The 22861-nt window shown below is 46.5% G+C and overlaps 1 protein-coding gene across 1 annotated transcript in view; it reads left to right on the top strand.

Moving 5' to 3' along the window:
* Positions 1-22861, top strand: part of TG (thyroglobulin) — a 240320-nt gene that overhangs the window by 36059 nt on the left and 181400 nt on the right. Inside the window, exons 17-23 of the mRNA XM_076005003.1 lie at positions 191-403; positions 1676-1830; positions 3417-3573; positions 4943-5167; positions 12303-12452; positions 16260-16430; positions 21598-21714. Of these exons, the coding sequence (XP_075861118.1) occupies positions 191-403; positions 1676-1830; positions 3417-3573; positions 4943-5167; positions 12303-12452; positions 16260-16430; positions 21598-21714 (1188 nt within the window). The remainder of the gene's footprint in view (positions 1-190; positions 404-1675; positions 1831-3416; positions 3574-4942; positions 5168-12302; positions 12453-16259; positions 16431-21597; positions 21715-22861) is intronic.

Below are 22861 nucleotides of genomic sequence, written 5' to 3'. Positions count from 1 at the left end.
AGCATCTGTGCTTAGCGGCCTGTTCAAATTGAGAGAGGATGAGCCGTCTGAGCAGAGGGCAGGGCAGAGCTGAGAGCACGGCAAGCTGGAGAAGGGAGAGGAGGAGGGCCCGGCGCCACTAAGAAGGGAACACCCACAGGCGGGCACGCTCAGCCCCCACGTGCCCACCATGGCTCTGCTTTCCTCCCAGGCCCGCAGTGCCCGCTGCCGTTCGGCGTGTCAGAGGTGGCTGGCGGAGCGATCCTGTGTGAGACAGCCTCAGGCCCAGGGGGGGCCGCCGTCCAGCAGTGCCAGCTGCTGTGTCGCCAAGGCTACCAGAGTGTGTTCCCGCAAGGGCCACTGGTGTGCAACCTGGAGAGTGGACGCTGGGAGTCGCCGCCACCACAGCCGCGGGCGTGCCAGCGTGAGTGGCCTTGGGAAGTCTGTCCCGCACCCCGAACCCTCCCAGGGCTGGGGCTGAGACCAGGGTGTGGATGCATGAGTGCCTCATGCCCCACCAAACACAGCACTTTCGAGGTAAGCCAGGTGGCACCGAGAGAGGAGAGAGGGCCCTGCGGAGCATTTCCTTCCGAAGGAGCAGATGTGCCTCCTAGTCCCCTGGAGTTAGGCTTTATTTGAGCCTTCTCTGGAGCCATCTGCTCCTTGGGAGAATTGCCATCCCTCCAGCTCTCCTGGGGTGTCTTGGACTAAGGACGGATACTTGGCAGGTAGGTGCTCTGACAGCGTATTGGTGACTATAGTGTTGGCATGCTCAGCACTGCTTATCTGGCCTCTGGGAGTCACTCTGCCCCACCAGCCTCTCTGTCTGACCACAGGGACCTCCAGGGCTAATGCCTGGTAGAGCAGGGGGTCCTGGGCCCTGCTCCAGGTGAGGCCACAGTTCTGATCACTGAGGCCTGTGCTCTATGTAAACATCAGCCCTGTCCCAGTGCTCTGTGCAGAGCTCCTTTCTCCTGCCCACACTGAACTAACCTGACATACACACAAGCACATGGACACGGCTGTGTGGCAGCACCGGGCTCCATGGTTACTCACAGCCAGATAGGGCAGGGCAGACAGCTAGGATGTAGCATTTGGTCCACCCAGTGCAATGGGAGGGGTGTCCGAGAGAGAAATCCAGATCCTAGGACTGACTGTCACAGGCTCAGGGTGGCTGCCAGAGGGTCAAAGATGGTATTTGTTGCAAAGCACTCTGGGATATAGAGGGTCCCCTTCTGGGGTGGCCTAAGCTGAAATCAAACATGGATCTTGAGCTCTTTGAGTTGAATGCAGGTTTCTGTGTATTGATTGTACAGGTTGTGCACTGAACAACCTTAGAGTATGCCATTCTGATAGTCTATGGTGTCTATTCTTAACCTGAGAAACCATATAATGTGTCTCTGTTTGCAAGACAGTTTGGAAAAATTTCCAAGGAGAATGTCCAGGACCCCAAAATGTAAAGCACTGTGGTTCATAGGCAGAGGCAGGACTGAGCGTGGTGTGAGGGTGATAAATAATTTTGGGGACAAGCCATCATGTTAGGAAGTATTTAGACTCTGAAGATGACCATGAAAAATGGTGATACTGTGTTCTTCAAGCTAAAAAAGGAAGGGTTGTTTTAGCAGAGGAAAACCCAAAGAAAAGAATGCCACGGGTCCGTCACCTCTGTCAGCTGACCACTGGTGCTTGCCCGCAGGGCCCCAGCTGTGGCAGACCATCCAGACCCAGGGGCAGTTCCAGCTCCAGCTCCAGCCAGGCAAGATGTGCAGTGCTGACTACGCGGGCCTGCTGCAGGCTTTCCAGGTCTTCATACTGGACGAGCTGACGGCCCGCAGCTTCTGCCAGATCCAGGTACGCACTTGGCCTTCCCCACCACGAAGGCTTGGACTGAGCTCAGGGCCACCGACTGTGCCAATGATCTGGGCCTTTTGCCCACTTTGCCAAGCTTCACATCAATCATCTGTGACATGGGGGGTCAGGTGGAGGGAGATAACACGGATCCAAGCTTTTGCTCCTTACTCTCTGCCAAGAGATTAACATCAAACATTCTGGGGTTAGCAGGAGTTTGAATCCCTGCTTCTCCACTTATTGGCTATGGGATCTTATGCAGTTCCTTAGCTTCTCCGAGGCAAATTCTCCATCTTTAATGTGAGTAATGATAATCTCGACTCCATAGATTTGTTTCAGAGATTAAACCAGCTAATATTTTTAAGGCATTTCATACAGGGCCAAACTTCGAATATGTTAAAAAATTTTGCCACCTGGCACACAGCAGGTGCTTATTAAATGACAACTATGTGAACACCTACATCCACTTACCTTCTCAAGGGTGTAGCATGGGGTGTAGTGCATAGTAAGGGCTGGGTACTGGGCTGTTGGGGTTCATGACAGCTTGGCTCTCAAGCTTGCCCGTGTGGCTATCCAGGGCCAGCTGTCAGGGCACTGTCTGCATCCCAAAGAAGATGGTTGAAGCCTCTATGCTGAGGGCTGAGGGCCAGGGCCACACTGACTCCAAATTGTGGGTTGGGGACAGACACCTTCACTTTCCTTCCAGACCCTTCTGTTCATCCTCTAGACAACCAAGCTTTTGATCAACTGACTTCTCCTTGGGCTTTATATAGATTCTCTTGTGATGTTATCTTTTCCTATGGTCTGAATGTGTCCCCCTGAAATTCATATGTTGAAATCATATCCCCCAAAGTGGTGGTAATGGGAGGTGGGGGCTTTGGGAGGTGAATAGTCACAAGGGCAGAGCCCTCATGAATGAAGTTAGTGCCTTTATTAAGAAACCCCAGTGAGATCCCTGCTCTTTCCACCGTGTGAGGATACACGAGAAGACAGCCATCTGTGAAGAGGGCCTCACCGGACACCAGATCTGCCAGCACCCTGGTCTAGGACTTCCCAGCCTCCAGAACTGTGTCTAGGCCACCCAGGCCATGACATTTCACTGTAGCAGCCCAAGTCGACTAAGACATTGCTGGAAAGAGGGCAATGTGAGAGGGAAAGATGAAGCTTGTGTTGTGCCTGGACCTGTCCTCAGGCTAACAGACCTCACAACCTCCATTTTCCCACCCTGCCCCGAGGAACCGCAGTCCTTCCATTCATAGATGTCCAGCAGGCACATCTCATCTGCACTCGGTATGGGAGGAGAGACCAGGGAACACAGCCAAAATACAGGAGCCAGATGATGTTACAGGAGTAACATCTCTGCTCTTCCTCTGCTTGGATCTCTGCATGCCATGCAGCCAGGGCAGGGTATTTAATGTCTCAGAACCTCCTTTACCTTGGGTGGGGAAAAGGGGGTACCATTGTCTCACCCCCCAAGGTGATAAGGGTGGAAGGAAGTAGCATGAGCCAAGTTCTGACTCCTGGTATGGGCCCAAACAAACTGGTTTCTACTCTGTGTTCTTGACCTGACAGTGTCTGTCTCCACGTAGGTGAAGACTTTTGGCACCCTGGTTTCCATGCCTGTCTGCGATGACTCCTCCGTGCAGGTGGAGTGTGTGACGGGGGAGCGTTTAGGAGTGAATGTCACATGGAGATCACAGCTTGAGGACAGCCCAGGGGCCTCTATTCCTGATTTGCATGACATTGGTATGTTTTTCTGCAGCACTGCTTTGGAGAAGCTATGTAGCCTCTCTGAGTTTCAGTTTCCCCATCTGTCAAATGGAGCTAGTGGAGCCCAGGGTGACTTCCTGTGAGGATCATGGTGCAGCTAATTACTTAAAAATGTATAAAAAGCAATAGAGCTCTGGTTAATAGTGTCCTAGAAATTAAATAATATCCATAGCAAAGAGTCTGATTGTGCTTTTGTGAACATCTTTTAATACTTCTCTTGTTTTTCTGTGTACAGAGAGTGTGAAGGGAGAGCAGGGTGGGGTGAGGGAGTCTTTATTGGCTGATAACTTATGTTTCACCCACTTCCAATTATGAAACATCTCATACCACTTACACTATTTAAAACAGGGAAGTTATGATGTGGACTAATTAAGAGAGTAGAAAAATCTGGGAGGAGCAGATTGGACTTTGTTGTAGCTACGTAAGCATTCACTGTGTTCAGTTCTGAAATTTCTGGTAGGGCAGAAATAATCCATGTATTTCTGACAAGAGAACAGGAGGCAACTCCATTGTGTCTTCTACCACTCAGTGACCAAACCCCCAGGGGGCAGGACTGACTGGAGCTCTCCCTGTCTTCTGTGAGGAGGAACTTCTGGAAAACCCATCCAGGAAGGAGACTATATTTCTGTCCCTCAAGGCAATAATCTGTGTGACAATACCATCCCCCGCCCCAATTATGAACTAGAGGTCCCCTTCCTTCTTCCTCCAGAGGGATTCTAGATAATTTGGGTATGTTTGGAGCTGCCAAAGTGTGGGGTGCTCATTCCTGGCTTCATTGGTGAGGCAGTGACAGTGGTGACTGTGGTTTCAGGCCCCAGGCTGGCTTTACAGAGCCTGCTGCAGCCTGAGTGTCTGCTGTGTGCTAGGGTCCACCCAGCTCCTTCTGCAGTGCTCCTCTGCTTCCTTCATAGGAAACAGAGTGCCACAGGGGGAGACTTCTCTGTTTTGAGTGCCGAGGCAGGAGGCCACATTGCCTCCTCACTCCTTGCCTTGCCTTGAATGTTCCCTTCACACACGTTCTCTCCTGGCATCCTCACCAGCTGCAAGAGAGGCATTCCTGGGCCATTTTTGGGGGGAGGGGGAAACTGAGGCTCAGAGGTGTTCAGTGCCTTGTGAAAGGTTGAAGTGGTTGAGGGTCTGGACAGTGCACCTTCGCTCAGTGACTGAAGACATGATCTCCAGCACCAAAGTGGATTGTGTTGGTGCCACAGCAAGGACAGGAGTCAGGAGATGATGCCTATGTCTTCTTTCAGCCAGGGCATTCCAAGCAGCTCTGCCCCCTTGCCTCTCCCTGGCTCTTGAAGAGAACAATGAGGTGACCTCTGCCTTACCCTGTGTCTTACAGAGAGGGCCTTGGTGGGCAAGGATCTCCTGGGGCGCTTCGCAGATCTGATCCAAAGCGGCAAGTTCCAGCTGCATCTGGATTCCAAGACTTTCCTAGCAGACACCTCCATCCGCTTCCTCCAAGGGGACCGCTTTGGCACCTCTCCCAGGACATGGTGTGGGTGCTTGAAAGGATTCCACCGAGTCTCGGCCACCAGCAAGTCCAGTCAGGATGCTCTGGGGTGTGGTAGGTTCACCCCGTCTTTCCTGGGCTGCTCTCATGGAGCCACGTGAGGCTTAGGGAAAGACCCCCGGAGCTCTGGACAGAGTTGAGAATCATTCATTGATTTAGTCCACAGGCATTTTCAGTCACCCAGGATGCATAAGTGTATAGTATCATCCACTAGGCGGCACACAGAAGGAGGCACCTGAGGTTTTAAGTTGCTGTTTCCATTAGTTCTCGATGAGCTTGAACCCTGGAGCCTGGGCTGCACTGTATTTGTGAATATGGCTGATTTCCACCCTATATCTGGGGTGGACATTTCTTAGTCTGGGTATGGTAATATGCACAGACTCCAAATGGCCATTTATCAGCCCAAGACTGTACAACTTGGGGAAAGTGACCCTGGTGAAGGCTATTGGGTTGCCCTTGCCTTTGCCCATGAGTAGCTTTGGAGGCCACTTCCGCTGGAACGCAGCTGCACATTCCTTTCATGGAAACTATTCATTTCCTGTTGCTGCCATAACAAATTACTACAAATTTTGTGGCTTTAAAACAACCCAGATTTATTACCTTACAGTTATATAGGTTTGAATTCCAAAATTTAGCGTCACTGGGCTAAAACCAGGTGAGGTGTCGGCGGGGCTGCCTTCCTCCTGGAGGCCCTTGGGGGAAATCTGTCTCCTTGCCTTTTCCAGTTTCTAGAGGTTGCCCACGTTTCTTGGCTGGTGGCTTCCTTCCTTCATTGCCAAAGCCAGCAGTGTTGCAGCTCTCTGCCCCTCTTCCCTGGTCACATCTCCTCTGACTCACTTTCACTTCTAAGGAGCTTGTCACACAGCTGCAAAATCAAGGCTACTGCCCCTGCTTTAAGTTTGGCTGATTATGGACCTTAATTCCATCTGCAACCTTAATTTCCCTTTGCCATGTAATCTACTATGTTCACAGGTTCTGAGAATCAGGATGTGGGCATCTTTCGTGGGGGGGGGGGTGCGGATCATAATGTCCACTACTGACAATTCAAGGGTCTCATGATGAGGAGTGAGACAGGAAGTCATTTTTATTGAGCTAAAGAGAGAGAAGATGTTTCTCAGTTTGTTTGTTTTTTTCCCATTATTTATATTGGTTGCAACACAAAAGCTACATGCCCTTTCCTTTTCTGAAGTTTGTGCCAAATTCTCAACTCCACATTGGATTTAAAATGCAGCTAAATCCTAACACAGAAAACAGAAACAAAATCACTTTCCACTAATATTTGCAGAGGAGTTTTCAGTTTACAATGCACCTTTACAAACATTTGACTCTCGCAGTAGTCCCTGGCAGCCGGTCATTTCCTCATTTAACAGATGGAGAAGCCGAGGCTCCGATGAAATGAGACTGTGCTCCTGGCATGCCCAGAGCAGGCTGACTCAGGGGAGAGGCTCGGCTCACCGGACCATCAGTGGGCCAGCCACCCTCTGCGACCAGAACCCATGATCCTTCTTTCCCCCTACCAGAGCAGCCCCAACCAAGAGGACAAGACACAGGAGCAGGAGTGGATGGTGCCACCTGCCAGAGTGGGTGAAACTGGGTGGCAGAGAGGGAGAGGCACACGGAGAACACCTTCCACCTTGTCCTTGGAGTTTATTGTGAACAGACTCTGTACCACTAGGGGTGTGTCTGTGTGTGTGTGTGTGTGTACATGGGTGTGTGGTGTGTGTGTGTATGTGCACACATATGTATGTTGTATGCGTATTGCAGGTGGGGCTGCAGGAGCCTGCTTTTACAGCCACCCCAGGTGGTGTAACAGGGAGTGTAGAGACTGTCCCATGAGGCTCCCTGGCCTGGGGCACCCTTTGGAGCAGGGAGCTGAGAGGGGAAGGCAAGAGGGAGAGGTGGAGGGCAAGAGGGAGAGGTGGAGGGCAGGAGGGGGAGGTGGAGGGTGGGAGGGGGAGGGGGAGGGTGGGAGGGGGAGGGGGCAGGAGGGGGAGGGGGAGGGCAAGAGGGGGAGGGGGAGGGGCCAGGAGGGGGAGGGGGAGGGCAGGAGGGGGAGGGGAAGGGCAGGAGGGGGAGGGGAAGGGCAGGAGGGGGAGGTGGAGCGCAGGGCAGAGCGCCTGTGCTGACTCTGCGTCTGTAGGGAAGTCCTATCCCCTCTCGGGGGTCCGCCTTTTCCCCCACCCGGAAGAGGTAAAGGCACTGTCCTGACAATATGTTCCCACAGTTCTTCTTAGGAAATCAGTTTTCAGTTCCTGTCATCCAGGAGATGGGAGGGGACACTTAGCAGGCTTTCTCTGAAGAGGGACCCTACATGTGTCAAGGACTGGTGCCTGGGATCAGGGGGCAGGGGCTTCTGAGCATCCCTGTGGGAGCCATGGGGTGGTGGGGGGATCCTGGGGAAGGGACTGAAGGGGAGACTTCGCACAGGACACACTTGCTCTAGAGCAGGAGTGGGCAGACGCTTCTGTAAAGGGCCAGAGGGCAGACACTTAGGCTTTTCCGACCATACGGTCTTGGACTCAATGACTCAGCTCAGCCATTATGGGAGAAACACGAACCTGTGTTCCAATAAAACTTTATTTACCAAAACAGAAGGCAAGCTGAGAATTGGCCTCACAGTGACAGTTGGCCAATCCTGGCTCTAGATAAACCTACCTTCTGTTTTTCAACTGATTTAGGCTTTTACTGACTCACAAAGACCTGTCAATCACACCACTCAGCCCTGCCCCCTTACCCCTGATGGTTAGAAAGGTCCAGAATGGAAGTCACAAAACTGTACTGAGAGCCTTGGTTTTTCTCAGTATTAATTATGTTAATAATGTCTGTCCCTTATTGAGTTTCTGATATGTGCAGGCCTTACTGGCATTTCTCTGTCTAGAAAGACAGGTATTGTTAATTCCATGTCATGCACAAGGAAACCAGGGGCATACAGTGCTATACAGTGTTAGGAAACTGCTCTTTGAAGCCAGACAGACCCGGGCTGGAGTCCTGGCTCCCCAATTTTTTCAATGTGGGATCCCGGGAAAGTCCCTGATTCCCACTGGGCATAATCTGAACAGTAGACATAGTAACACCTATTCCATCGAGCTGTGGTTTGGATAGCATGAAGTAGCTGATGCAAAGCACAGCACTTGGCACGTAGCGAACCCTTGACGAATGGTTTTGCTGCTAAAATTGGCAGTACTGAGATCTAAACTCAGCTCTCTCTGCCCCCAGATCCTTTTTTCTGTCCTCTGTGTCACGTCTCCTTTCTCAACACGTCTCCCTTATCAACACGGGGGTTCTTAGTGAAATCACACCCTCTGATTCCTGTATCTATTCTTATTGGCTCTTTTCATTCCAAAACACATCTGGGGCACAGCTGTGAGTTATAAGCCAGAGCGTGGTCCTATGGCAACGAGCCAGGGTTTCTCTGTTTCATCTCATGGGGGCTAGGCTGCATGGCTCCCTAGGAGGGCAGTGACTCAGGGGACCGGTTGGAGGATTCATCCCCCATGACTCACGTAGGCACAGCAGCCGGGACGCAGGGAGCTGGGAGTGGAGGCCTTGTTTGCAGCTTTGATGGGGTCAGTTTGTTCACCCTCTTGCCTCAAGGCCAGGCACATGGTTGCCCCTGGAATCCCCTGCTGGCCGCCTTTGTGGCAGATGAGTTTATTAAGGAGATCCCAGAGAAATTGTCTGGATTTTCCATTTTCTATTCAGGATGGCATTCACTTTTACTCATTCACTATAAATTCTTATAATAGAGCTAGTTCCCTTTGGATTTTTTTTTTCTAAAGTAAGATGTTATGTCTTGTTTCCTTGTTCCTTCCCTCCCTCTCTTCCTTTTTTCTGTTTTTTTTTTTTGTTCCTTCCATTTTTCTTTCTTTCCTTTCTTCCACCCATCCATCCATCCAGCCAGCCAGCCAAGCTTTCAAAATATAATTACTTATGAAAACACTCTGTTTATGCTCACGAAAGCTCTATTTTGAAGGAACTAACTCACTGTCCAGTTGGGGAGCGGTGGGTGACTAGACAGCTGGGATATCGTGTGAGGAAACCTGTTGCACCCCAAGCAATGCAGTCAGGGCAGGCTCGCTAAGTCTTGAAGGATGAGCAGGAATTACTGCTCAGACAGGACCAGGCAGGAGGTGGGTGTCTGTGTGCATGTGTGTACATGTGTGTGCATGCATCCATGCTGGGGTGCTAACATGTTGATGAAGATTCCAGCAATGGAGATGGGTACAGAAGCAGTGTGGCTTTATAGGGACAGTGCTCATGATTTCTGTAGCTGGGGAATGAGGAGTGTGAGGAGTGTGGCAGGAGGTGGGACCAGAGAGACAGGCAGGGACAGGCTGGGAAAGGCCTTGGGGAACAGTGAGGGGCTTGGGCTGGAGATGGGACTCCCCATGGAGAATTTTAAGATGGAGAGTGACAAGGTCAGGTGTGGGCTTGAGCCACTTCCTAAGGGGAAGAAGACAGCAGTCACTGCTTGGGGTCTGTGGGAGAGGGTTGGTAGGAGGGATAGCATGACCCTAAACTTTGTGACACTCTCAAACTCAAATGGGCCAAATTGTCTCATTTTACAAAGGAGGGAACTGAGACCAAAGGGGTTTTGCAAGGATTTCTAGGGAGGCATTTAATTGAGGCTAGGCACCCAGAGTGGCAGTGGACCAGTGGCCTTTGAGAGGACCCCCTGCTGAGGAAGGATGACCATAACCCAGCTGCTGTCTCATTCTGAGTTACGAAAGTGTTCTTTTGGGTGGAAAGGACTCTTGACATCAGCAACAGAGAAGAATAGGGGCAGAAAGAGCATGCACACTCCTTGAGCGCAGACAAGAGCCAGGAAGCAACTGGGATGGCAGCAGGAGTTAGTCCCCAGCCCTTTTTCTGCTCCTTCGTCTGCACCTCAGGTTTTGGAGGCACAGCCACTCAGCCTGGTCCAAAAGCTTTTGCTTTCCTTTAGCAATGATCTTGGAGGCCAAGTATTTGAAAAATACAGTCACAGTTCTGGGGGTGAAGTGCTGGAGATAATTATCAACAACTTGACTCATAGAAGTAATGAAACTCCACTCTGCGGGAGGATATTAATTGCTGGGGTAGACCGAAAAACACACTGTTCAGTTTCCAAGATGTGGCTCCAGTTTCTCATTTACTCAGAAATGCCAAGCACCCATGCAGGCCAGAGAGGGTAGTTGCTAAATCCACACTGGCTCCATCTCAGCCCATCCCACGTGTTTGTGCTGACCTCTCTACCTCTCCAGGGAGGTGTGTAGATTGGTGGATGGAGAAAAGGTTGTGGTTTGGAGATGAATGGATGGGGTTGAAACCCCATCTCTATCACCTCCCTGCCTGGTCAACCTTGACCTTGAACCTCAGTTTTCTCTAGAATGGCCATGATACCTTCCTCAGGGTTGTGAGTAAAACACAGTAAAACATCTGGAACTGTGCATGGCATAGTCTATAATTTTACTTCCCTGCTGCCCTTGCTGAAAAGCATGTTAGGAAGTCATGCACGAACGTCCTGAGGCTCAGTGTCCCCATCTGTGAAATGGATAAAATGCTAACTCTTGGGAGTGATGTGTTAATGCACATAAAGAACACAGCAGAGTGACAGGCACAGAATAAGGGTTCCTAAGGGTTCCTTTAGCTCCCACATTTTACTGGGTAAAAACTCACTTCTTCTGGTAGTTACTTGGCAAACTCATGTGAACACAACACTGAAGAAAAAAAGCTAAAAGAACCTCCTTCCCCTACCCCCTTCTCTGGGCTGTCATGGTGAGTGGTCCAGTTCATGTACTTTCGTCAGAGCAGAGCCTCTTGCACCCTAACTTAGAACTCTTATAAGAACTCTTCTTAGAACTCTAACTTCAGTTGGTCTTCTGATTTCTCAGCCCATATCAGAGCAGGAAAATTAGGAGGAATTGGGAGGTAGAATCAGTGGAACAGAGAGCCCTGGGAATGAGCAGATTCATAGGGTAACACCAGGAAGGACAAGGCAAGGGAGGCATCCATAAGGAGGGGCTCACTCCTGGGATCACATTTGGCATTTCTGAGTCAATAGAAAGCCCAACAGCCCTGGTAGTGAGAGCCTCCCCTGCCTCCCCCAACTTGTGGGTCTGAGTAACACAATTAATGACCGGCCAACAGGAAGAGCAGCCATAGGAGGTAAGTGAGATAGTGCTGAGATGTTGGGACTGCCCCATAGAGAGGCCATCCTATTTGAACAGAGTGAGTGCTAAGGTTGGCTATAAAGAAGGACTTCCTTCAAGGGTAAAAATATCATTTGTTGAGTGTGTGTGTATATATATATATGTGTGTGTGTGTGTGTGTGTGTGTGTGTGTACACACTGAATCACATATATATACACACGCTGAATAATATATATGTAATATATGTGTGTATATATATATATACATTTTTTGAGTGTATATATATATATGTGTGCCTGGTATTATGATATGTATACTACACTACAATGACACAGTATTAATCCTCATTTTATAGAGAAGGTAGAACCTCAGAAAAGTCCAAAATTATACAGGTACAGTGGTCAGTGGGACTATATTCAATCTGTTAGATCCCATAGTGTGCACCTCCCCACTGCCCACTCTCCATCATGCCCTTAACTTTGGGAAGCGTTCCCATGGCAACCTCAAGATAAGCTCCCATCTTTCAAAGTGTTCTCCTTCTTCATGTCATGCCATTCTTCCTTTTGCAGACCAAGCTCTAGCTCAGAACCTGGTTTTGTCTGGCCTTTTCATTCCTTGTATAATCCAAACTCATTGCTACCTCTGGGTTTTACCACTTGCTGTTACCTCTGCCTGGAATTCTTTTTTCCTAGATCTTTGCCTGGGCTGGTCCTCATCATTCAAGTCTCAAGCATGATCTCTCAGAGGGGCCTTCCCTCACTAGCAGGCCCTCCTCTCCTGCTTCATTTTACCCATATCTGAAGTTCTTTGACTCCCTGCATCCTACAGGCATGTCAGCTCCTGGAGAACAGGAAGCTCACCTGTCTCTTCACAGCTGTCCCTCCGGCTCTCAGAGCCTGACACGCAGTAGGTTATCAATGGACACTTGATAAGTGAATGAGCCCTTGAACTTATTTTAGGATTTCATGTACCTTCTGTGCTCTGGGATTGTAACTGTAAAGTGCAGTTAAAGATGTGTCTTGTTCTTTAACATCATTTTTCTGCTTATGTTTTCTAGCTAAGTGTCCTGAAGGAAGCTATTCTCAAGATGAGCAATGCATTCCGTGTCCTGTGGGATTCTACCAAGAACAGGCAGGGAGCTTGGCCTGTGTCCCGTGTCCCATGGGCAGAACAACCATTTCTGCTGGAGCGTTCAGCCGGACTCACTGTAAGTTCTGCAGGGTCCTGCTTAGAAAGAAAAGCTCTGCGGTGTAATGGGGCACGATGGGCTTTCTCAATCTCAGCACTATTGACATTTGGAACAGAAAATTCTTTGCTTTCAGTGGCTGTCCTGTGCATGGTAGGGTGTTTAGTAGCATCACTAATTCTTAGATGCTGGTGGCACCCACATCCCCAAGTTGTGACAACAAAAACTCTGTTGTCAAGTGTCTCTTGGGTGGAAATTGGTGGCAGTGGGGTGGATTGCCCACTATTGAGAGAAACTGGGTACATGGCACTGTAATCAAAGGGGGCACCATCTGTAAATGCCTGTCCCCTGTCAGGCTCTGGGCCAGGCATTTTACTGTGTTGTCTCATTCAATCCTCTAACACCCCTTCAAGGTAAACAGTATTAACCCAACTTTTACAGATAAGAAGGTTAAGGCTCAAAGAAAAGAAACTTAGCCAAAGCCACTCAGCTAACTAATGACTTCACTGGCCTTTGATCTTGGTTTTGTCTTATTCTGAAACTTTCAATTTTTGTAAGTCAACTTTATCAGAATGAGAAGTGGAAGATATTTTCCACCGATAGTTACTACCCTGCGTAACTCATATTCCTTTCTGGCCCTAGACATTTGTCAGGATGTCAGGACTGCTTGGCTTTCCCGTATGTCACGTGATTTCACTTGTTCTACTTACTTAATAGTCACCTGGGTATTGTCGGGGTTTTCCTAGCAAGGACGCATAACTTGCCTCATTGTACATCTTTTCATGTTGTTCTGAAATTGTGTCAATGTGAGGCAAACAGTTATTATTTAAAATCTGAATAATTTCTAGAATTTTTTAAACAGGTACTCAAAAGATATCAAGTCACCTTCTCTGATGAAGGCAGTTTCCTTGGTCAGGAGGGCAGTGTAATAGGACGGTAATTCCAAGAAACTAAAAGTAAGAGGAATTTTATAGGCTGGGAGTTCTGACATTCCTCCTGGAGAAGAAACCCTTTATCAAGTGTGCCTGACACCTGGGCATCACCCTCAGTTTGTACACTGACTCCAGTCCATGTGTTTTGAGATGACTTGAAGTGCTATAGAAGTGCCATAGGATCACTTTCTTAAAAGAGGGTTGATCCAATGTACTGATCCTTGTTTATGGAAGGGATATGGCAAAAAAAGGCAGGGAAGAGAGGACAGAGGCTGAGACTTGCACCGGCCAGACCAGGTTCCATTCCTGCTGTTCCCTCTCACTGTCACTGTGACCTAGGCCACGTCACCTTCCTTCTCTGAATGTCAACTCCCTTCTCTATCAGATGGAGCCAATGAGACCTCACTCACAGTGTGGTTATGAAGCGTATGTCAGTTCAGGCTGCCATTTACAAATTACCATGTACTCGGTGGCTTAAACAACACTCATCCATTTCTCATGGATCTGCAGGTGGAAAGTCTGGGGTCAGGGCACCTGCATGGTCAGTTTCTTGGTGAAGGCTCTCCTCCAGGTTGTATCTTCACGTGGCCTTTGCTTCACGTGGTGTGTGTCAGACAGCGAAGGAGGCACTGGGATACAATCATGAGCAAAACTAGCCCTGGCCCTGCCTTCCCAGAGCCTCCACATGCACAGAGAGGGAGAGAGAAAGGTCTCCTGTCTGTCTCTTTTTATAAGGTCACTAATACCATTATGGGGGCTCTGCCCTCATGACTTCATCTAAACCTAATTACCTCCGAAAGGTCTTACCTCCAAATCCCATCACACTAGGGACTAGGGCTTTAACTTATGAATTTTGGTGGGGACACAAACATTCAGTCCATAGCAAAGTAGAAACATAACATTTGACATAAACAATAAACTTTCATCCCTCACCCCACTTTTGGAGTAGCTTTGATTGCATTTTCTTGTAGTAGTAGAGGCTGTGTTACATCATGGCACCTCTCCCAGACACTTTTCCTGAGTAATAGAATAGATTTTGGAGAATGTTTCTCCAGGGTCAAGGTTGGAGCCTATGCTGAGGGTCTGTTCATATCTAGGAAAGCTCTCCATGACTCATTAACTACATTGTTCTACCTGTTGAATTATCTGGCCTGTGCTCTTAGGTGAAATCATATTGAAGAGAAGGACAGGGCAGGAGAATCTGACAAATTTTAAATGATATAGAGATTACAGTATTTCCTTGGTTTCCTTTTGTTGTTAGGATAGCTTTTAGAATCCCAATTTCTCTATATAGTTAGTTGAGGTCTATATTATAGTTCTTACTTATACTCTTTGTATTTCCTAACTTAGCTGGTCCACTGGGCCATGTTTGAGGTTCTGTTGATAGCTGAGTAGCTCTTCTGAATATTTATTTGTTTGTTTGTTTATTGATGTATTAATTCATGTATAGCATGTATGCCATGCAAAGTATGCTATTTAAAAAGTTACTTTTGCAACTTCCCCACAAAAGTTGTTATTAATCAATGGTTAATCACATAATCAATAGTCTTGAAATATAAAACCCCAGGTGTTAGCAAGTCTTTAGACTGCTACAAAATATTACCATTCACCTACTTCCTAGTCCTGGAGAACCAGATTGAGGAATTCATCTTTGATATCATTTTTCAAAAACTTATTGAGCACCTGCTTTGTGCCAAGTTTTACTGGGTAGATTAAACAAGTGATGACAAAATCCCTGTCCTCAAGGGGTTTAGAGTCTGATAGGAAAAGGAAGCATGGGGGGATTAGCTAGATAGCAGGTGGAGAGGGAACTTCTGGGAAGAAGAAACAGCTTGAACACAGGGATAGAGGCATTCATCCATAGGATTGCCTAATATTTATTGATTTGGAAGAGGAAGTTTGTATGTGTCAGACACCGAGTGAAGCACAGGGATGCAACCATGAGCAAAACCAGCCCTTGCCCTGCCTTCCCGGAGCCTCTGCTGAGCAGGAGGCAGGAGTCATCAGCCATCCATCCGTGCAGATAATTGGAAATAATACCTGTGCTCCTTGGCTAGAAGGAGGGGCTTCGGTCTCAAGGAGAGGGTGTAACCTTTGGGCTCAACCCAGGCAGTAGGTCTGGAAGTGTCTCAGTCCATTTGGGCTGCTGTCACCAAATACCATAAACAGGGTGTCTTATAAACAATGGAAATTTATTTCTTGCAGTTTGGAGAGGGTGGGAAGTCCAAAATCAAGGTGCCAATGGATTTAGTGTCTGATGAAGTTGTTATAAACTGGACCTTCTTTCTATGTCCCTGTAGGGTGGAAGGGGAAAACAAGCTCCCTTGAGCCTCTTTTATAAGGACACTAATCCCATTCATGAGGCCTCCACCCTCATGGCCTAATCACCTCCCAAAGCCCCCACTTTCTAATACTATCACACTGGGGATTAGGTTTGGACATGTGGATTTTGGGGGGACATAAGCATTCAGGTCATAGCAGGGGGGCTTCCCTGAGGAAACGTGGGTGGAGGTGAGAGCGAGTGAGCAATGAAGAGTCTGTGCAGTGCAGACTGAGGCAGCTGTGCACCAGGAGACGGGCCAGATGAACACAGCCTGGGTTGAAGGAAATGGTATCAAAGAGGGCACAGAACATAGCAAGTGGTGTTTGGAGCAAAGTGTGTGTGTGCAGACACTAGGATGGGTAGGAGCCATTTCACAGAGGATTTACTGATCCAAACAGGGAGCTCTCATGTGGTCCTTTAGTCAGGGTGGGGACACTGAATGGTTTTATGCTAGAATGTCTGGGTCAGCTGTGTTGCTTGGACATCTGGTCAATGACCCGGAGCCTGGGAGTAGGAGGGGGAGGGGATCCTAGAGGCCCATCGTTGACTTCTGTGTCCATCTCTTGGTTCCAGGTGTCACTGACTGTCAGAGGAATGAAGCAGGCCTGCAGTGTGACCAGGACGGCCAGTACCAAGCCAGCCAGAGGGACGGGGGCAGTGGGAAGGCCTTCTGCGTGGACAGCGAGGGGCAGAGACTGCCGTGGTCAGAAACAGAGGCCCCACTTGAGGACTCTCAGTGTCTGAGTATGTGCTGGGGGTTAAACCAGCCGCAGTTACTGGGGAGTGGGGAGTGGTCTCAGGCTTTATGAAAAGGGAGAGACATATGAGATGAATTTGTCTCCAACTTTTTATTTTTAAAAAATGTAATCTATGTAAAGAATAATAGGATGGTTAAATACCCATCACCTAGAGCCAATAATTGTTAATATTTTATTCTCTCTCTCTTTTTAAAATAATTTTGAAATGTAAGTTTCAGACATCATGAACCCTCACCCCTAAACACTTTAGGATGCATAGAAGTTAATTTTTATAAATAAGAAATCTGCCGAGGCTTCCATTCTTGCAGACAGCTTGCCTCAGTAAGTCTGGTCAGCATTTCCTCTCCATAGGGTGCTGTAGGAAGACTGTGTGCCAGTCCTTCTTCCGTAACTTATACACTGGGTGACCCAGAGTGGCTCAACCTCTCTGATCCTCAACCCCCAGTGGCTTCCTGTCTGTCTCCTGAGACATTGTGAGGGTCAACATCAACCTATAATGTCAAAAATTTTCATCGAGCACTATCCTGTGCACTGTTCCTCAGTGACATACTGGGTGGGAAAGTCCCACATGAGCCATCAAATGTCCTACATGCAAGGTATGACAGGCACCCACAGAGAGAAAGGCAAGAGCATGGTCTGTGGAAGGAGAAATAGTTTAATCCCAATGGTGCCCTTTACTGGGTATATGTTCTTGGGCAATTCCCTCGCCCTCAACAGTTTCCTCATCTGTGAGATGGGGATATTTGTGGCTACCCTGCAGGAGGGTTGAGTGCATTAGTAGTGTCATACCTACCGGGGGTAATACATATTTCAGAATAAGAAGTCTCAAGAATAGTATTCCCTTATCTGTTAAACAAGGAGGGAGGCTGAAACAATCTGCAAGGTTCCTTAATCCTAACATCCTCTTGGCCTTCAGAACTCTACTCCACCTTTCCACAGAGTCACTATCCTCTGCCTGAGGTTCGGGGGCTTACCTTCGCACACTCGGCAAGCCAGAGCCACCCTGCCCACCAGAGTCTCTTAGTATCTCAGTGTAAGGACAGGGCTTGACATGGGTGGGTTAGCTACATGCCTGGCATTTTATATGTTTATCACATTTAAACTCCATGGTAGTTTATCAAAACGGTAAATGTTATTGCCAATATTTTAGCTGAGGAAACTAAGGCAAAGAATGTTTAAGTTATTATCTTCATCCCATAGGATATAATATGCCTAGATTTTGAACTGGTGTGTGTCTGACTCCCAAATCCGTGTGTTTTCTGCTACACCAATCTGTGCTTCCACCTAGATTTATCTGTTCCCTCAACAAGCGCGCGCGCACACACACACACACACACACACACACACACACACACACACACAGCCTGCCTGTTCTCTAGGGAGGCTGATACAGCAAATGGCAAAATATCAGAGAAAATCCAAGTGAGAAGTTTTCATTTTCTGATGCTCAGGGCAGTCATTTCCCTTCTCTAGTAAAGCGCTAACAAATCCCAAGGACTCTGTGTGTGTATGCATACATATGTGTTCTCATGGATAAATTGCAAATCCAATGAAGTCTTATTTTTTTTTTTCCCTAATATCCCTCCTCTTCGGCAGGAATGGCAATCAGGGGAGTTAGAGCTGGAAGGTACTTGAAGAGATCAGTTATGAATTTACCTGTCTCTTCCTCACAAGCATTCATGAGCCCAACCTGCTTGGTTTCCATTGAGTTTTACTACTATGTGCACATGGGTGTTGGTCAATCAGTTCCAATTTAATAGCAAGTATGTGTGATATTTGTTTTTCCATTCTTACAACACTTCACTTAGAAGAATGTTTTCCAGTTCCATCTGGGTTGTCACAAAAGGTATAAGTTCACCATTTTTTTAAATGTCCGGGTACTACATGTAACCAAAACATTTGTACTCCTGTAATATTATGAATAAAAAGATCAATGAGGTAGATCTTTCACAAATGAAGGAGAGGGTGTCCACAGAAGGTAAGCAACTTGCCCAGTGGTCCTGGTGATTACTGGCCATTCTGGGATTATTGCCCAAGTGCTACTAGCCTTCTTTGTGTCCCTGTCAATGGTTTAACCCTGAGGATTGTCATGTGCAGTTTGTAGGGCGTTTCATGGATTATTCTGTCCAGTGTTCAGAGCAGAAAGGACAGTTTAATCAGTGGCACCAGAAGCGTTCATGAGCTGCAGCTCAGCTTTGACACCTTTGACACCTTTGATGCTGCCTCCCTGAGGTGCGGGCTTATGAACAGCCTCCAGATACATCCTCAGCATCTTCGGCTTCTTATGTAAAGCTCTGAGCTTAAGTTTCCCTTTCTGGATCTTCAGGGGGATATCCATGTTAATAAGCCAGCCCCTCACTGGGATATCGGCATGTCTCATTGCAGAATTGTCTTTGAGAGGAACTTTATTTTTGGAAGTGGAATAGCAGTTTCAGTTTTGAGGCTTTTGTCCTTCAGAAAAAGCAAAGGACTTAGCAGTTAGCTATATATTTCCTTGTTGCCACTTCCTTTATACAAGCCACTGTTGTCACCCACATGGTACTGCCATGCCCTACTGACTCATCTTCCCGCTCCAGTCCAACAATTTTTCCATGACGCTTCTAGTGCAATTATTTAAAAAAGCAATTTTGCTTATGCAATGCCCCTTAACATTCTTCAGTGGTTTCGCTTTGCTCTTGAGAAAAGGTAATACTGCAATATCCCAGCCTCCTCTCTGAGCTCTAGCCTCATTAGACCATATGTTCCTTTGGGGCCAGAACTGTCTCTTATTTCTTGTTCTATTCTAGGGCAGTAGGTACTTGTTGACAGACTAAGTAGATTGTTCCAGTTATCTGGGCTTCTTTGAAACTATTTCCTGAAGGTCTTCAGGGAAGGAGATTCTCCCACCACCTGAATTCCTGTGGCCAATTTTACAAGCCCTGACACTTAGGCAGGATGTTCTGCACAGGGAAAAGGGACCCAGCATTTACTGAGTTGGTACCACCTACCAGGTATTCCATGCTATGTTATTTAATCCTTAAAGCCAGGGAACTGAGACTCTAGGAGGTTGAGATGTGCGCAAGGACACAGAGCTGGGGAGGTGTGGCAGCGTCAGGACTTGAGCCAGGGCTGACTCCAAGTTGGTGCCCTTCCCCGACTGCCTGCTGCCTCCCTGTCTGGAATCCCTCCTGCCAAAGCTCCACGGTGTTCCCTGTGATCTTCTCTGTATTGTCTTTGTTTACTCACAGAGTTAGTCTGACCTCGGCCACTGGAAATATTTCAAGTTCCTCTTCTCTTTAACTTTAGATCCAGTTTTCTAATTCTGTTCTTTCAGCATGTTGACCCATGCTGAAAATTTCATATACCGCATCGAGTGTCTAACAGTTATATGACTGCCATTGACATTACACCATCATAATGTTCTCTCCTGGTTGCCAGGTGCTATAACGATGCTGTTAGTCATCCATTAGACCATCCATCCATCCATTCAACATACAGGGAACTAGTATCTCTGTCACTATCCTAGCTAGTGGAGGATTCAAATATAATCAGGACATTGTCTTTGCCCTGGAAGGAGGCAGCCATATAAATAGTCATGCTATACTATGTAAGGATCATGATCAAATATATACTGTGCTCTAATGTTAACCTTTTATGCTTTTCCCAAGACATTTTTAAATATCTGCTAAGTAGAAATTTGATACATGGGAAATTATATCAACAGAATGTATAATTCTACAAACTGACTCAGTCTTTCATTGGCAAATTGGTTCATGGATTGTTTCTGCTTTGTTCAGCCATGAGCTTCTTCGTAGAATGCTACAGTGTGAAGATCTCCATCACCAAGATGTTCCTTTCCTGAAAACTAGCAGATTCTCTAACTAAAGTGCTAAATTTACTACATCTTTGGGTAGAATTTAATTAGAAGCTGAAAGACCTTTCAAATTGTATTTAGTCTCATAGAGTGTTTTGAGCATCTGGTGTATTCCAACCAAGACTTAGGGATGCTATGATAAGTATAGCATGGTGTTTGGTATAAACAAGAGACCAGGGAATATAATTTTAAAAAAAAGAGAGAGAGAGAAGAAGATGAAACAAGAAGGGTTGCATGTGGGCTGAGCACATGAACTTGGCAACTTCAATGGGCAATGTGGAGGGATTACTTAGTAATCCTTCAGAATCCTTCAGAAAAGAATCAGAATTCTTTTCTATTAAATATATCAAATATTTTGAAGGCTTAAAGCATGTCATTTTTATTACATCAATGTTCCATTCTCCCAACCCCATCAATTCTAGACACAAGTCTGTTTTATAAAGCAATGGATATGTATGATAACGAGTGCTTATGTATTTGTTTATAATTATGTTAGCAAAGAATTGATACTCATGTGGTTTTGGACTAGTAAATAAGTCTTGCTTTTTTGATATTTACCTATGAAATATTGACACTCTTGGGCATTTGTGGGTTGGAAGATGAAACTTATTCCTTGGGAGTTACCCTTCTTGCTTGTGTTTTTACTTGGTGAAGAATGAGTTCCAAGTCTCATAGCCTTGAGAAATTATATTTCTTCCTCCTCGCTTGTCTAATTCCATGAGCATGTGGCTATGTTTTTCCTGTCAAATTGCAGCTCAAATATGTTGATTGTAGGTGGAAAAACAGATGCTAGTGTATCACTTAAACAAATACTACCTTAAAAATGCCTGAGGCACATGACACATTTTTAAGTTTACATGAATCCATATGCACATGTCTTATTTGCATTTAAAAAATCTTACCTCATTTATGAAAGATTTCAAGTTCTTTTATGGAAAGAAAAATTTCAATAAAATAATTAGGTAATTGGCACTAAAAAATAAGGACAGGAAAATAAAAGTTTAGATAGAAAATCAATACCAACGAGAAAAGCTGAATTGTAAGGACAAACATAATATTAAATTTTCCCCTTACTAACAATGAGGTAGAGGACAGGAGACCTGGTAAGTTATAGCTCTCGAAATTAGACATGAGGCAGCAGGCTGGAGCTACCTTCAAAAGGAATTATTCTCCCTGGGACGTTTGTGTGACCGAGGGCTGCAAATGGGAAGTTATTTTTCACCTAACACTCTTTTGGGCTTTCCCTGCAAATGTCCTATACTCTTCAGAGTCAGATTTTAATAATATGTTTTATTTTCAGTGATGCAAAAATTTGAGAAGGCTCCACAATCAAAGGTGATCTTTGATGCCAATGTTCCCATGGCGGTCAGGTCCAAAGTTCCTGGCTCTGAATTCCCACTGATGCAGTGCTTGGCAGGTAAGGGGTAGTGGGAAGATGGGCACATGGAGAAATAAGCTCTGCTGACATTGCTAATACAAACCAAATCAAACCATTAAAACAATAATGAGAAAACATACTTTGTCAAAACACTGTAAGCCAACGGATTTCCAAAATGTATATTCAATTTATAAGTTCATTGCAGACTTTATAGAGTGTCTACTATATGCCAAGAACTATGCTAAATGTTATGGACAGAAATGAACAAAATTAGTTTGGCAGAGAGCTACTTGTCCAAGTCAGGATATATACCTTCCTATTTCAACAGTGAGGCCAGAGAGGTAGTATTAAATTACTATTTACTGAGTATATATTTTTACAAGGATTATTTCAGAATCCCACAACCACCTATAGAGTAGCCATTGTTATCCTAAGTTACAGATGAGAAAAATAAGGCTTTAAGAATATACATAACCTTAACATTTGTACCCCCATAATATGCTGAAATAAAAAAAAAATAAAAAATAAGAATTTAAGTCGGCCGGGTGCAGTGGCTCACACTTATAATCCTAGCACTCTGGGAGGCGAGGTGGGAGGATCGCCCAAGGTCAAGAGTTCAAAACCAGCCTGAGCAAGAGCGAGACCCCATCTCTACTAAAAATAGAAAGAAATTAATTGGCCAACTAAAAATATATAGAAAAAATTAGCTGGAAATGGTGGCACATGCCTGTAGTCCCAGCTACTTGGGAGGCTGAGGCAGGAGGATTGCTTGAGCCCAGGAGTTTGAGGTTGCTGTGAGCTAGACTGACGCCACTGCACTCTAGCCCGGGCAACAGAATGAGGCTCTGACTTGGAAAAAAAAATATTTAAGTGACTTGCTCAATGCCATAGAGCTAGCAAGCATCAGAACTTAAATTCAAACCCAGACTACTGATGGCAAAGCCTACAGTGGTAACCATTGCTTTACACCTCCTGTGGTATAGGTATTAAGTGATTAGCAGTGTGACTATTTATCTGTTGTGAGTATCTGCTCTTGTTATGATAACCTTACACTATTGTTTTCATCACAAACATAGTTCAAGGCATGGAGGGACAGAAGCAAGGGGTCAAAAGAGTAGATGTGAGGAACCAGCACCAAGGCAGCACACTTGGTGGATAGTGATCACAGTTGTTTGTCTTGACAAGG

The sequence above is a fragment of the Microcebus murinus genome, chromosome 7, assembly GCF_040939455.1.
Source record: "Microcebus murinus isolate Inina chromosome 7, M.murinus_Inina_mat1.0, whole genome shotgun sequence".
NCBI classification, from domain to species: Eukaryota; Metazoa; Chordata; class Mammalia; order Primates; family Cheirogaleidae; genus Microcebus; species Microcebus murinus.
The sequence above is the reverse complement of the archived record's forward strand: the minus strand, read 5'-3'. Positions and strand labels throughout refer to the sequence as shown.